General features: G+C 34.9%; 1 protein-coding gene and 1 non-coding gene across 2 annotated transcripts in view; both read right to left on the reverse strand.

Moving 5' to 3' along the window:
- LOC115211741 (beta-arrestin-1) overlaps positions 1-16,677 on the reverse strand; it is a 256,135-nt gene that overhangs the window by 58,811 nt on the left and 180,647 nt on the right. The window contains exon 3 of the mRNA XM_029780394.2: positions 3,564-3,624. Within this exon, the coding sequence (XP_029636254.1) occupies positions 3,564-3,624 (61 nt within the window). The remainder of the gene's footprint in view (positions 1-3,563; positions 3,625-16,677) is intronic.
- On the reverse strand, positions 2,175-2,293 carry LOC115212482. The gene has a single exon (XR_003881755.1). It is a non-coding gene; the product is annotated as a 5S ribosomal RNA (ribosomal RNA).

Here is a 16,677-nt window from a genome sequence, read left to right on the forward strand (position 1 = left end):
AGCTGTTCATGGAGGTAAAGCCTTTGATTATTGGTTGTCTTGGTCATTCATTGTCTTAATCAGGACTGACCTACGGCTAAAGAACAACAATAATAACAACTTAATTTAACCAATATCAAATCTGTTGACACAATGTGACTTTTCATTGTAATCCATGATTATGAAACTTGAACTTCTATATCAAATGTTATTGCTACTACTATACTTCTGAGTTATACCAATAATACAGTATTGATTCTTTACTTAGCTATTTCCTATCCACTGAACAGGAAATCTATCTATTAATGTTAACTGGTCAATTAACTTTAAAAACAGTGCTGAGATCTGTTCTATTCACCATTTCTCTTGATTACTTCATCCTTTTTACTTTGGACAGTAGCTGTGTGACTCGACCACTTCATGCAGATTATAGTAAAGTGGACACAGACATACTTGATGTAGTATGCCAATAAATTTTAAATCACACCCTTTGTGTAATTTTAATTAATTAGTGATGAGAACAAATCTTTTCCTGACTAATTTTGGTAAGCAAAAAAAAAAAAAAAAAGAAAAAGCAAGGGATGACAACTCCAAAATTTGATTAATTAAATGCAATGAGGAGTGTGTCTGATGTTTAGCAGTAAAATGATAGCCACAGACATGTTAGTCCTATTAGATGTAACAGTGGCTTCTAGATCTGAGAATGACTCTTGTCCTTGACCAAGTTCATCTGATTTCCTGTTTTTTGATTGATTAAATTGAGCTCTCAATAAATTTAGTACATACAAAAAAAAACCCCAAAAAAAACTAAGGACAGAGTAAAGGAAAAGAAAGGCATTCTATCCATAAAAGTGACGTTGAAATCCAAAATCAGAATTTTCCTCCTATCCCTATTCACGATTTGTAATAATTAAAATATTTATTCACTTTATTTGAAACATTTACAATATTTACTTAATATTTTTCTTTAGGACAACATAACCTCTGTTACTTCATAAGCTGTTGCTAGTGAAGTATAGAGCTTTATACCAAGAGGCAAATTAATATTTCTGAACAGCATGCTGACGCAAAAGCTTTTAGCAGAGTGTATCAGGCACCACAGTTGGTGATGTTGTTGATGGTGACGATAATATTGGAAATATGCAATACACAATAAAAGATTGGTTAAATATTTCTAAATTTAAAGTCTATTATGCAGATGTAGTCTGCTTCAACATACAAAAAAAAAAAAAAAAGAACTTCAAGGTAAATGAAACCCCCTTTTTTAACTAACCAGATGAAATTCATGTGATAAATTTCAAGAAAAATATAACAGATCTGTTTCTCCCATAAATTAAATTTTTAATGAATTTAAAAAAAAAAAGACAAATAAGAATTGATTGAACTTTTCTAACTGTGACAATTGGAATTGTTAACTTATACCACTATGGGCATGAGAATGAACATTTTCTACTGTTAGAATTCGTACATTAATAAACTCATCTCATGCATTGATGAGAATTTAGAAAATGAGTTATATAATTCAGTTTCAACATTCCAATCTAATTTTCTGAAACTTGTCAAAGAACAAGTATGACAAAGATCTTATTAAATTTTTATGAAATCTTTACACATTTTTAAAGTTATAAAGGACAAACTGTAAAAGAACAAATTACAAAAACAAAGCTTATATATATATATATATATATGAGTTTTTCTAAGGTCAAGTCTTGCTAGTGAAACAAAATTTCTTATGAGTATGAAAAAAGTCACTCTTTTACTCTCTTTTTACTCTTTTACTTGTTTCAGTCATTTGACTGTGACCATACAGGAGCACCGCCTTTAGTCAAGCAAATTGACCCCAGAACTTATTCTTTGTAAGCCTAGTACTTATTCTATCGGTCTCTTTTGTTGAACCGCTAAGTTACAGGGACGTAAACACACCAGCATCAGTTGTCAAGCGATGTTGGGGGGACAAACACAGACACACAAACGTAGACACACAAACATATACACACACACACATACATATATATATATACATATATACGACAGGCTTCTTTCAGTTTCCGTCTACCAAATCCACTCAGAAGGTCAGCCCAAGGCTATAGTAGAAGACACTTGCCCAAGGTGCCACGTAGTGGGACTGAACCCGGAACCATGTGGTTTGTAAGCAACCTACTTACCACGCAGCCACTCCTACGCCTTAAAAAATATGCTTACAGCACCTAGGTTTCCCAAGCGGTCACCCATCTAAGTACTAACTAGGGTCGATGTTGCTTAACTTCGGTAATCGGACAAGAACCGGTGTTTTCAACTTGATATGGCCGTAAGCACTGTAGAATTATATAAACTATAGTTGATCCCCCCAACCCCAAAAAAAAATCATTATAAAGATTATTATGTAATGATAAAGTAATGGTATGTTGTCAACTTAATGTGACAGTCCCACAAAAGGGAAGAATGCTACTGCTATTTAGCCCCAGGAAACACCATTTCCAGTTGGCCATGACACATTTTCTGTGTCCTTATGTTTTCAAAGGGAGAGATAAGCACCTCCACCCAGCAAAGCCAGCACTCAGAGACTAGTTTAAGACTCATTGCTCATCATCAGTCTGGAGTAGCATGGTTTGCTAGGTGAATTTTTTATTAAGAAAATAAATGTCACACATACATGGTACAGCACAAAACAACACATACAAAAAAGTTAATAGGAGTTCAAATGATCCTCATTTAAAAATTTTAATGATTAATTTTAATTTATAGTCTTTTTCCTTTTGGGGAGGGGATTATACCTGGTTGCTAAAAAGGTCCAGTGACTACCCCTTTCCTTTTTTTTCCAGTGCAGATTAAGTAAGGTTACTTGCACCCACCTTTCTTAAAACAGCCTTCCATCTTTCCTCAAACACACTTTGCAACAGGATCCTTCTCTCCAGCTCTATCTTGCTCTTCAGATGATAACTGAAGAATTGTAGCAAACCAGAGCTAGAGAGGAAGGATCCCATCATGAGTCCTTGCATTCTAGTCTTCCACATATATTCTTTCAGCACAGCAACTGTACAGAAAAAACACACCTCACCTTCCTTCTTTTAAATAAGGTTCATTTGAACTCACATTAACTTCATTTGTATGTGTTGTTTTGTGCTGTACCATGTATGTGTGACATTTATTTTCTTAATAAAAAATTCAGCTAACAAGCCATGCTACTCCAGACTGATGATGAGCAATGACTCTGAAACTAGTCTCTGGTTGCTGGCTTTGCTGGGTGGGGGTGCTTATATCCCCCTTTGAAAATATAAGGACAGAGAAAATGTGTCATGGCCAATAGGAAATGGTGTTTCCTGGTGCTAAATAGCAGTAGCATTCTTCCCTTTCATGGGACTGTCACATTAAGTTGACAACATACCATCACTTTATCATGCTGCTACTGTATAGATAGATATCTCTGGGAGGTTTAGAAATGTAATATTTCTATTTATGTAATGATATTTTTCTACAATTAAATCAGTATGGACTAGAACTCTGGTATCTTACAACAAATGAATTGATTGCTTCATCACAAGTACAGATACATGAAAAATTTATCACTGTCTTTAATGACTTACCAACAGGGTCAATGTGAGAAAGATGGTCAATAAAATCCCGTTTGCCGAGGTACGCTGTGATCTGAAGAATAAGAGAAAATAAAAAGCAATAATAAATTAGATGTTCTTCAAGATATAAGAGTTGTAAAGATATAACGGTTAAAATATAGTAAGGTGATGTATTAAGCTACAGTATTGAACTACACAGGTAACCTACAATAAGAGATGCTTAGGATATGAAATGCAAAATTACACTAGCTACTTATATTTTGTAAATATTGATCTATGAATCTTTTCAGGCAATATTGGGGCACCACTCTAAATTTTTAGTTGAATGAATCAATCAACTCCAGTACTTCTTTTTTTTAAGCCTGGCATTTATTCTATTGGTTTCTTTTAGCTGAACTGCTAAGTTACATGGATGTAAACACACCAACACCAGTTGTCAAGCAGTGGTGGAGGGACAAACAGACACAAAGACACAGATAGATATATATACATGTATATATACTATAGACTTCTTTCAGTTTCCATCTACCAAATCTACTCACAAGGCTTTTGTTGGCTTGAGACCATAGTAGAAGTCACTTGCCCAAGGTGCCACACAGTGGGACTGAATTTGGAACCATGTGGTTGGTAAATTTTCATATAAGATTTAAATTTTTCTTTTTTAATTTGTTATCAATGGGTAAGTTTACTTTTGAGGTAAAGAAAGGATTTCTTTGAACCAGACAAGATAAAAAAGGCTAATTTTTATTAAAAAAAAAAACAATGAATTAATTCCAATTTTATTACTGCTTTCATTTTATCAATTGTGAATAAAAAAAATGAATTAGATTTGAATTTGCAACTGAAAGGATTAAATCTAAAAACTGCAATGTGCAAGTGTGGCAGTGTAGTACAAAGTTTGCTTCCCAATGACATGGTTCTGAGTTCAATTCCAGTGCACCTTGGAGTGGGAGGCAGTAAATAACAGAAACCTGTTGTATATATTCATATATATATATGTGCATGTGTATGTGTGTGTGTGTCCTCAACCACTGTTTAACAACTGGTGTCAGTTTGCTTACATCCCTATAACTTAGAACAGTTTGACATTAGTGACCGATAGGATAAGTATCAAACTCAAAAAAATAAATCCTGAGGTTGATTCATTCAAGGCAGTGTCTCAGCAAGTAAAAAATTAAATACTGAAACAGGTGAAAAATGAAATACTTTTTAGTAGATGTTCTTCCCTCTTGGCCAGCTCCGCTTCCCTTATCAGATAAATATATAATGAGGAACAGTTTGGTTATCAAAATAATGTGTGAATATAAAACGAGTATTCTCATAGGAATTTCCTAGAAATACTAAGTTATTAATTAATTTGAAATCCTCTAATGTAATTCAGTAGCAACAGAATTTATCTTGGAAATAAACTAGTCACATACTAGTTGCTATGATATTTCCTCCAATGTACTTCAAGTACAGCTTTATATGGTGTGTGTGTGTGTGTGTGTGTATGAAAAAACTCTCTTAAATCAGTAGTGCGCAATTGCACTTACAAGTAAATATGTGGGCAGTCATGCAATTTTCATGACTTTCAATATCTTCATTTACAGGAAGATAAAAAGTTATAAACCCAATAAAGGAAAAAAAAAAAAAATTCTTAGAAAGAAAATGAAGAATGAGGAACATTGAAAGTACACAGAACAGTGAATGTACACACGTATAGACACATATCTGTGCAAGCACAAACAAATATTGTTAATATTTATATAGTACCTTATAAAATTGTTAGTGATTATGTCAAGCATAAATATCAATAGAATCTTGGTAAAATAATACCACTAAAAACAACAATTAGTACTTATTATGACCTTGAGGGAGTCTTGAAAATAAGAAAGTAGTTTGTTCATCACAGTAAAAAAAAATGTACTTTGCAATTCAATATTATATAAACAATATATCTAATGGATGCTTTAAAAGGTAGAGTAGATGTTTGGATAGACAGATAAAAAACAAACAAACAAAAACCTTCAGCATCATATGTGTACCAATCAAGCCAAACAATTTATATGGTTGCTCAAGCTGCTAGAAACAGCAGTCAAATTTCACTTAAATTACATTAGAATCTACATTAAAACTGATGACATGTAAGACAACACTGGTTAATGTAGCATCAGGAACATGATGACTGAAACTAAAATGATGGGATGCAAAAGGATGGAATACATTTGATTATAGATCTTCACAATTAAAACTAATCCAGAGTTAAAAAAAAAAGATAATTAACAGCAGCATGTCAGTTTCTCAAGTAACACCAGTGAACATTCAGTGTGGAAACTTTGGCTTATAAATAAGTATTGAAACTAACAGAATCAGATGTATTAAATTACTATTCTATCAGGGATGCACTGTATGTACACAAGGCAAAGAGTATGGGCTTCAAATGACCTCAGTGTTGTGGCTTTGTTTAAATAGAGTTAGGTGAAAGTAGTTTTAACAATAACAAATAATGGAGAAAATCTGCAGCCTAGGGGTGAATTAGTTCTACAGGAAGAACAGAAATTCATAGAACTGTTACAATAGACTGCCTCATTTTAAACACACACACGTGCACAAGCATGCACTCACACACACACATACACACACAATCCTCAGCAAACATACATGCACAGGTGCACATTCATGTCCATGTACAGACACAGTCATACACACAATATACTTATAAGAAATGATTTGGATGAAAGGAGATGAAAAAACATGCAAGGTAATTGTGAAATATCAATTATGATGTAATTAAGAAATATATTTAAAAATATAAAATATTAATATTTTTTTCTTAAGCAAAAGAAAACTAACCATGGTCTGCCTATATATCTGCCAGTATTACAAAATAAATAAATAAATAAAATAAAAACAGTAAGAAAGAAAAGATTTTAAAAATTGATGACTTCTTAATTATGCATGATATACTGTAGTTAAGAAGGAGCAGGTGCAAAACCTCTGGCATGGAATCTTAGAATATGAGGACAATTTAATTAGGCATGAAACCTTAAGCTAACAGAGTTGAATGTCTTGAGTTTATTGCAATGCTTATAAACTCAATGTTTGGCTCTTATACATATCAGAGAAATAATAATGATAATGATCTTAAATAAATCATAATTTCCCAAAGTATAGCAATGCTGCAATCTGAATAAGTCCTCATAGTTTGGGAATAATAAAATTGCTGTGCTGAGAGGTCTCTATGTGGTCCTCAAGCTGCTAAAAAAAAGCAACCAAATCTCTCCTTCAAATCGCAGTACCTCATGGAGATTCAATCATTGCTATTGTTATTATAGTATAAAGTTATTTACATTCTTCTTTAAACCCAATATGAAACTGCATGCATACAATATCATCAAAATGATACTTCAAAATTCCAATATTTTTTAGTGTTAGCATATAATGCAAAATATTCAAATGAACGGTGTCTTTGAACAGGTCTTTGATGGGAGTAGAACAACACAGATTAAAGTCAGTAGACGGTTCATTGTTTTGTGTATTTGTAGTTATGTTGGTGTTCACCCAATTGAACTAGTTCCAATCAATGAATCCACAGTATTGCAAACAGAAGCCAACTATGCTCAGTGATCACAAAATGTCTGATACAGTGAATGTCAATTAGTCATGATTTTAATGGAGAATAGCATGTATGCAAGGATATCAATTTAACATCAGACTTAAGCATACTAAACCACATTTTCAACTACTTCACTTGCTGTTTATGCTGTCCCAAAAGGCACTTTGGTATGGCTACATCATAGATGAATTTGCTCTGTGGATAACAGTGAATGATCACACCAGCAAAGGTATTTTTTAAACAAGAGCTGCAAAGACAATCAATATGGCCATAATAATCTTCAAAATTTGACAAAATCCAAAGCAAGAACATGAAGGATTTGGCAAGAGTAAAACTGGTCAAATACTTCCAGCTTATGTATGTTTGCCACTCTCATAGTCTTGCTTCACAAGACTAGCATGGTGCAAAATCATGCTCAACACATGCAAAATTTTGTGTCTACATGAATGTGTCCTGGTCTAAAGCTGGCTGTTGATAATGAAAGAGTGCAACAACAAAGCACTTGAATTGATCAAATGCATTCAGAATCTCACCAATGAGTATGATGAGGCCCTTTAAGAAGGTGAGCTACCAGTGAGTACAAATTTTGTCTTAGCAGCATTGATTTTCATGCCAGCATACGATGCATACACACAGATGCATTGAATGACTAATTGGATACCCACATACCTGTTGCCAGTTATTGCAAAGTTGTCAGCTTAGTTGAGGTTTATTAGTTTATAGTGTTTGATTGGGTTACTATTATAGAACTCTATCGGAAACCAAGGTTGACAAGTCAAGGCAATTTTCAGAAATATTGATTCTCTCAGTTTCAGAACTTTCATCATACCTAACTGTAGCCTTAACTGAAGTTAGGTCTGATGATATATCTCATTATAAACTTAAAAATTAACATTTCTATGACTGAAACTAAAATACTTTAACTGAAACAAAAGCCATCTATTTTGGAAGTGCTGAATAATTTCTTTATTAGAATGCAACACAACATAATGGTACAGAGTATATATGCTGATTGTACTAAATAACTTGTAGGAAAGCATTGTGTTAACTAAGTTGACTAAGTTGGGCTACAAATAAGTGTCTAAGTAGGTAAATTTATTAACTATTACTGACAGCAAGATATACTGTGCTCATCAGGTTGAGTTACTGGGTTCCTTAAAGTCTCAGAGTATTCCATTCACTTCCACTAAAATATACATCAGATCAGATAATTTAAATTTGAGATTTCATAATTACAGTTTTAAAATCAATCTGATGAGAGATGGCATGATTTTCTACCTGAAGAGTAAAGTCATAAGTCAGAGAATCTTTCAGGGTTATTTCCAAAAAAAAAAATGATCCTGATGTATAGCTGAAGTTAAAGCTAGTGCTTTGTTTTCTCCATTTTGATCTATATATAGGAAGAAGAGATTCCAATTATGAATAAATTATAAAAATATTTGGTTTCTTTATGTGTCAGCTGTAAAGCTTTTAAAGTTACAGTCTAAGCTGAGTTTCTGATGAGATCTCATGCATTCATCATCAGACTACACTATTAATTGCTTACATGTGTCAAGATTGTATCACCTTATGTCTTCATTAGCCAGTGAATGAAAGCAGAAATAATTTCAAAATATTCTGCGGAAACAGAGTTTGTCAAGAGTATCAAATAAGTTTCTTCAAATTTATTTTTTATTTATGTGCTCTTTTCAAGCCTAGCCAGGCTCATGGGCTTGGTTTCCCGGTTTCTGTGGCATACGTGTTTCCCCCAGTTGGACGGGAATCCAGTCTATCGAAGCATTACTCAAGAAACAGGAAGAGAGAGTGAGAGAAAGTTGGGGCGAAAAAGTACAACAGGGGTTGCCACCACCTCCTGCCGGAGCCTTGTGGAGCTTTAGGTGTTTTCGCTCAATGAACACACACAACGCCCGGTCTGGGAATTGAAACTGCGATCCCCTGACCGCAAGTCCGCTGCCTTAACCACTGGTTACCTTTACACTACCTTTATACTATATAAACTTGCAAGTGTAACCGTGTGTATTGGTACAGGCATAGCTGTGTGGTTGAGAAGTTTGCTTTCTAACAACATGGTTTCAGGCTCAGTCTCATTGTCTGGCACCTTGGGTGTCTTCTACTATAGTTCTAAGCTAATCAAAGCCTTGTGAGTGGGTTTGGTAGATGGAGACTGAAAGAAGCCCATCATGTATGCATGTATACATATATGTGTGTATGTATGTATGTATTTATGTACATATGTGTGTGTGTATGTGTGTGTGAGTCTGAGAGAGTGAATGTTTGTGTCTCTTCGTCTACACATCACATGATAGTTGTAAATGAGTATCACTGCCATACAAGCAGTGTCATTCATTTCCAATAGTCTGAAACATCGAGTCTGGGAAATATTACCTTGGAAACGGGTGAAGGTTGGCAACAAAAAAAAATATCTGGCCATAGAAAATCTGCTTCAATAAACTCTGTTTGACCTGTGCAAGCATGGAAAAGTGAATGTTATGATGATGATGATGAGGATAATGATGACTATGATGATAACAATTATGATGAAAGACAGTTAATTCTCAAAGGTACATACATGAAGCGCCAGAAGATGATGGCGTAACAGTGAGATTTCCTGGTCATAATGTACATTGCTTAACAACAGTCTCATCTTTAGTAAATTAAATAGAAATGACAATTTAAATCAGGCCATGATTTACTAAAAATTCCACTGACATCTGCAGACAGACTGTAAAGAGTAGCAGCAGTTAACAAGCAACACCAACATTTCATGGAGATTCAACAATTTCTATTGTTACTACTTTAAAAATTATTACAGATATACTGCTGCATAAATTCAAACTAACCAAAACAATTTTATCTGGCAAACACGTCAGATTTCTAGCATACTTTTCAGTATCTTAGCCATTATCAATAAAGATGCTATTATTTAGCATAGGTCAGATTTGATCAAACAAACCTATGAATTAAGATGTTCCAGACATTTTTATTCAATCTTTTATAGACATCAGGTATTCAATACTAATGTGACCTTCCTTTTTCTTAACCCTTTAGCATTCAGATTTCTTTGTCAAATGTGATGCTTATTTATATACATCGTTTTGAATTAATCATGCATTACCTCGTAGCTTCAAGATTTTAATGGTATGTTTGTATATTTTTAGAATAACATTGTAGGGTAGGGGTGAGAGGCTGGATGAGGTCAGTTTTAACATAAACCAGGTAAAACATTTAGATCAGACATGGCCAGATTAAATGCTAAAGGTTTAAAGATGATAGAGTGTTCTTTCAGAGAAATTTAGCTGGTATTTCTAGCAGGCTGAGTGATAGCTCTAGTAGGTTTTGGAGGTATTTGGTTCTAACTTTAATTCCTCTCGCAGACAAAACTATTTTTGTTGATCTTAACAACACTGGTATTATATTCATCCTCTTTAGTGATGACTTCAGTTTTTTTAGACAATTGTTTTTTGTTTGTAAATTTATAACAAATCATTTTATTATCTCTGAACAGCATTTTCTGGATATTTTATCATCTTAAAATTGCAGTATTGTGGGTTTTAGATTATTATTTAATTGATTAAAATTGTTGTGGAAGATAGCTTAGACTAAAATAATTGTTTTTTCAATCACCTAACTTAAATTTTTCAGTTTCCTGCATACAGTGGTTTACATTTCCTACTTTTGTTTTTGTTCTGTCAATTACCACCACACACACACACACACACACACACACACACACAGACACACACACACACACAAAGGCATAGATGTGGCTTTATGGTTAAGAAGCTTGTTTCTGAACCATGTGATTTTGGATTCTTCCATTGTGTGGTTCTTGGGCAAATATCTTATACTATAGCCCTTGACCAACCAAACTTGTGAGTAGATTTATTAGATGGAAACTGAAAAATGCTGGTCATACATATGTGTATATATGTGTTTGTGTGTACCCTTGTCTAGGCTTCACATAATGGTTGTAAATAAGCATTATCATTGTACAAGCAAAGCTGTTTGTTTTCAGTCTTCTTTGTAAAAAATGTTTAGCTATGGGAAAAAATGAGGGTTGGCAACTAGAAAGCCATCCAGCTGCAGAAAATCTGCCTCAACAAATTCTCTCTGATCCCTGCGAGCATGGAAATCAGGACATTAAATGATGATGATGATGATGATTGCTTTAGTAACAAACCATAAGTACTACTTCAAGCATAGAACCCACTATGGTGAAACACTGGCTATGATGATCAGAGCATGTGGTTAGAATGAAAGAAGAGAGGTTCTTCTGCCAGATTTTCTCTAGTGAATTAACCATCGGAAACGGACCACAAGGTTGTCCTCTCTGCTATTACAAACACAAGCTACAGTTAATCCTCAAAATGGTTGAAATTGAGACAAAAACATGGTAAAGAAGCTCGGAAGTGTTTCAAATGTGTCACTCTATCACCATCTGGAATGACCCTTTTAAAGTTGCCACAACCATGACTTCTGTCAACAACTCTTCTTTGCTATTTTTATTCTAGCCTCTTTTGTGTAAGGATTGTCCTTGTCAGTCATTAAAACTATCAACATGGAGTACCCACTTAATTGAGAGGAAACTTGACATTCATGGACATGGGAAGCAACTAGTAATGTATGTATGCACATGTGCTTTAACAAGTAATCATAGATATGTACTTATACCAACAAAACATTGTTATCTTATACCCCACTTAAACATGAATAGCATGCATGTAGCTGGAGCTCTCACAATCATTCCAAATGCTGGGTCTCACTATCAAGGAGAATTTTTCCTAACAAAAACAAATATTTAACATAAGTAGGAGTGTATACCAACAACTAACCCTTCTGTTAATGGTCAGAAGACTCTTCATCCCTCAAAAGCTATTCACTTTCTACAAAGCTCAAAGAGGTCCAGAAGCGAATCTTCCTTTCAAATCTGGGAGGGTGCTGCTGCATACAGGTACTCTAGACCATATATAGAAAAGGGCCATCTGACTGCTTGGTATAAATTCCCTCACAGACATGCTCTGGCTTCTGGTTCACTGCTTTGCTGTTACCTCTCTTCTATAATGTCACCTCTGCTTCTATAATGGCCTCTGCTCTTAGGGGCTCTTCTTTCCTAGGTTGTTGGCTACCTGGAACTCCCTCCCTACTTATGTTTTATATATTTTAATTTTTTATATTACTCTTTTATTTTGTTTCAGTCATTTAACTGCAGCCATGCTGGATCACTGCCTTTAGTTGAACAAATCGACCCCAAGACTTATTCTTTGTAAGCTTAGTACTTATTCCATTGGTCTCTTTTGCCGAACCGCTAAGTTATGGGGACATAAACACACCAACATCGGTTGTCAAGCAATAGTGGGGGGACAAACACAGATGCACAAACACACACATATATATATGACGGACTTCTTTCAGTTTCCATCTACTAAATCCACTCACAAGGCTTTGGTCAGCCTGAGGTTATAGCAGAAGACACTTGTGCAAGGTGCCACGCAGTGGGACTGAACCCGGAACCATGTGGTTGGTAAGCAAGCTACTTACCACACCGCCACTCCTGCGCCTACAGCCACTTACCACACAGCCATTCCTACACCTATTAGCTACTTACCAATCAGCCACTCCTGTGCCTATATATGTATTTATCTATATCATCATCATTATCATTAAACATTTGCTCACTGGCATGGGCTGGATGACTTGACAGGATTTGATGAGTCAGACGACTACATCATAGACTAATGTCTGTTTTGGCATAGTTTCAATGGCTGCATGCTCTTCCTAAATGCAAACCCATTTACAGAGTGTACTGAGTGTTTTTTTTCATGGCACTAGCTCTAGTGAGGTTGCTTTGAATCTTGTAAGACTAAAGAGCTTACAACTTGAAGAGAATAGGAGAGAGAATGAGAGAAAGAGTTAGGGAGGGAGAGAGAAAGAAAGGGAAGAGTGAAGATTTGAAGCAAGGTGGTGAGAGAAACAGAGTAGATACTATTGGGGGTGGGGGTACTGAAATAACAGGAGAAAAGGAAAGGATTAGGGTCAGGTGTTACTTAGAAAGGGACAGTAATGAGGGTGATGAGTAATGAAGGGACAGAGGAATGGGGTGCATTATGTAGATGGGGACCAGAGCTATCCCACATTATAAGGGCAAGTATGGATGGAAGGTGTAGGGGAAGAGAACAAGAAAGAAAGAAAATAGATGAGGGTGGCAGGGTCCCAGAAAGAGAAAGAGAGAGAGTGAGAGAGAGAGAGAGAGAGAGAGAGAGAGAGAGAGAGAGAGAGAGAGTCAATGAAAGAGAGGTGTAGAGGTCATGAGGAATAAGCCAGAGAGATGAAAGCATGTTCAGATTCAGATGATGGTCAATCTGCATGGGGTGAATAGTGAAAGAAAAAGAAGCAGAGAGGGAGTGATGGATGGCAGCTGGCAAGCAAGCATTACAAGTGGTGAGACAAGAGATATGATTGATAGGGTGATGTTTGAGGAGAGAGAGAAAATAACTAGTATGGTTTCTTATTCATAGATCTAGTAAAAGAGGGGTGTGTATAGAGTGATGGGGGCAGTATTCAGGGCAATTAATTGTTCATAGCTTGCAAGCTTCATAGGTAATGATAGAAGATGGATGGGTATGACTAGTTGAAAGATGAGGCAACTGAAATGAACAGGGATTTGATCTGGAACATTTCACTATGAAGCTGAAATGGAAACTATAGTGTCAACCAGACAAACTGAAGCACAGTATTCTGGCTATGGTAAGATTAACCCTTTAGTAATTTAGATTGCTTTTTCAAATGTAATATTTATTTATTCACATTGTTTTGAATTAATCATGCATTATCTCACAGCTTCAAGATTTCAATGATGATTCTTTATTTTTTAAATGATTTTGTAGGGTGGGTGTGAGAAACTGGATTTGACAGGTTTGAACATAAAACAGGTAGAGTATCAGGGCTGGGTATGGTTGGTTTAAATGCTAAAGGTTTAAACTCATTTTCATTAAGCATCTACAAAAATCATAGTCCTTTATATTAGTTATGATAATGATGTTAACAGTGACTTCTTTCTTTCTAGTTCAAGGTCACAAGTTTGCACAAATAATTGGGTTATTTTCCCCAGTGTACATTGGACTGTGGTCATGCTGGAACATCACCTTGAGGGGTTCAACTGAATAAATTGACCCCAGGACTTCTTTCCTTTTTTTTTTGAAGTCTGGTATTTTTTTCTATTGGTCTGTATTGCTGAACCACTAAAATATGGGTCTATAAACAAACAAACACTGATTTTAAGGGAGGAGGAATTGGATGGAGGCAAACACACCTAGTGCTTATTTTACAAATACTGGAGAAACGAAAAGCAAAGTCAATCACAATTGGATGTGAACTCAGAAAATAGAAGGATCAGACTAAAGATGACAAGAACTGCAATTGTTAGTAATAGCTGTAGCCTGATTAGATGTGTATATTATTGTGCTTTCGATAGCTTAAAAATAAATCAATCTAGCATTTTGATCAATATGATAATAAATAAATAACTTGCAAAAGTAAAAAGATGGTAGTGAAGTGGGATGGGTGTTAATAAATAATGTAAGAATGAAATAAGAGAAATTTCATGAAGAAGGGAATAAATTTTGATTAAGGAGTGTGAATTGTGAGAGCCATTAAGTTGCTTAATATGGCTGGATATAAAATGCTAATGAGCAAAATAGATTAAATTAACTATTTATCTCTTTAAATCGATGTTTCAACAAGAATTGTAGCAGAAAAGCTTGCAGCAGTTGCAGTAGTGGTTATATCCAGTAAACTTTCAGCTGAGAAAAGTGACCCAAATATATATATGTATATATTCTGTTATTCTTTTACTTGTTTCAGTCATTTCACTGCAGCCATGCTGGAACATCATCTTGAAGGATTTTAGTTGAACAAATTGACCCCAGGATTTATTTTTTAAGCCTAGTATTTATTCTATTGGTCTCTTTTATTGAACTGCTAAGTTACAGAGGATGTAAACACACCAACACTGGTTGTCAAATGGTGATGGGGGTGACAAATACACACACACACACGATAAGCTTCTTTCAGATTCTGTCTATCAAATCTACTCACAAGTCTTTGGTCAGCCTGAGGCTACAGTAGAAGACACTTGCCCAAGTTACCATGCAATGGGACTGAACCTGGAACCATGAGATATATGTATAGATTGTTTGAAGTAATGTACAAATTTTGTGTAGTAAGAAAAAGAAGGTGGTCAGAATTTTGGACAATTCTTTATTAGCACTTTTGGTCATTGATGGGCACCCTTCAGACAAGTTTTACAGAAAAATTTTAGTGTAAAACTTATCTGAAGATAAAGAATTATCTAAAATTTTGACCACCCCACTTTTATATATATATATATACAGGTATGGAAATATTTTACTCTCAAACGCATAATAATAATGCTGAATGGCATAAATAGGATAGAACATCCTTATGTTGCAGAAAAATTTGTTAGCAGTCAGTCATGAGACTCAAACTCACATCCCTGTGATTACCATTCATAGTGCTTTACCTCTAAGCTAAACTGCCTACTAACAAATTCCTTTGCAATTTTTGAACTTATAAATATAGCTTTTATAGATGCTATTTGTGAAATTACGATGTATGTTGAAATATACAGATATGGAAATATTTTATTCTCAAACACATAATAGTAATGCTGAATGGCATAAATAGGATAGAACATCCTTATATTGCAGAAAAATTTGTTAGCAGCCAGCCATGAGACTCAAACTCATTTTAACTTTTTAAAATATATCAGTAAAAAGAGGAGGGGGCAGTGCTCAAGGCTTTTATAGAGTATCTCAGCCTGGTGAGACTGATATAGTTGATGCTTATCTGAAACTTCTATAGATCAATGACCACAAATAAAATGTGGATAGAAAGGGTATTTCAGGGAGTTTCTATTCCAAGGAGAAATGCTTGGGCAAAGTGTTTCATATAAGATTTGGGTGGAGGTGTAACAAAGTACGAAGAATAACAGGCAAAAAAGTGGGTTTAAATGAAGTTGGTATACGATTTGCTATTCAGAGGAATGGAGATATAGTAGCAGAAGAAAACAGATGCTGAGACATTAGTTGTGCATGTTGTAGTAAAGGAGGTAGTGTAGACATTTAGCTAAATGTGTTGCAAGAAGGAGAGATTTGGCTGCTACTTCTAGGAGGTTGAATGAGAATGGAGAGGCTGCCTCATTATCTCAGTTTGCTTATTGGCTCATGTGAGATGGCTGTAACTTATGAGTGTGTGATTTAGGAAGATAGACCTTTTGAGAGGCAATGCTGAAGGTTTTGGTGTTGTTGAGGGCAACAACATTACTTTTGCAGCAATTTTCAGTAGCAGATTACTACTGGTTTATGACATAGTGGGGGAGGGAGGGAGAGAGAAAGAAAGAAAGAAAGAAGGTGGTTGTTGTTGTTGTTATTATTATTACTGTTTCCAAAACTGTTGAGACATTAGAAGTGAGGACAATAGGATGATTGATAATTCAGAGTCAGAAATCTT

The sequence above is a fragment of the Octopus sinensis genome, linkage group LG5, assembly GCF_006345805.1.
Source record: "Octopus sinensis linkage group LG5, ASM634580v1, whole genome shotgun sequence".
Lineage (NCBI taxonomy): Eukaryota > Metazoa > Mollusca > Cephalopoda > Octopoda > Octopodidae > Octopus > Octopus sinensis.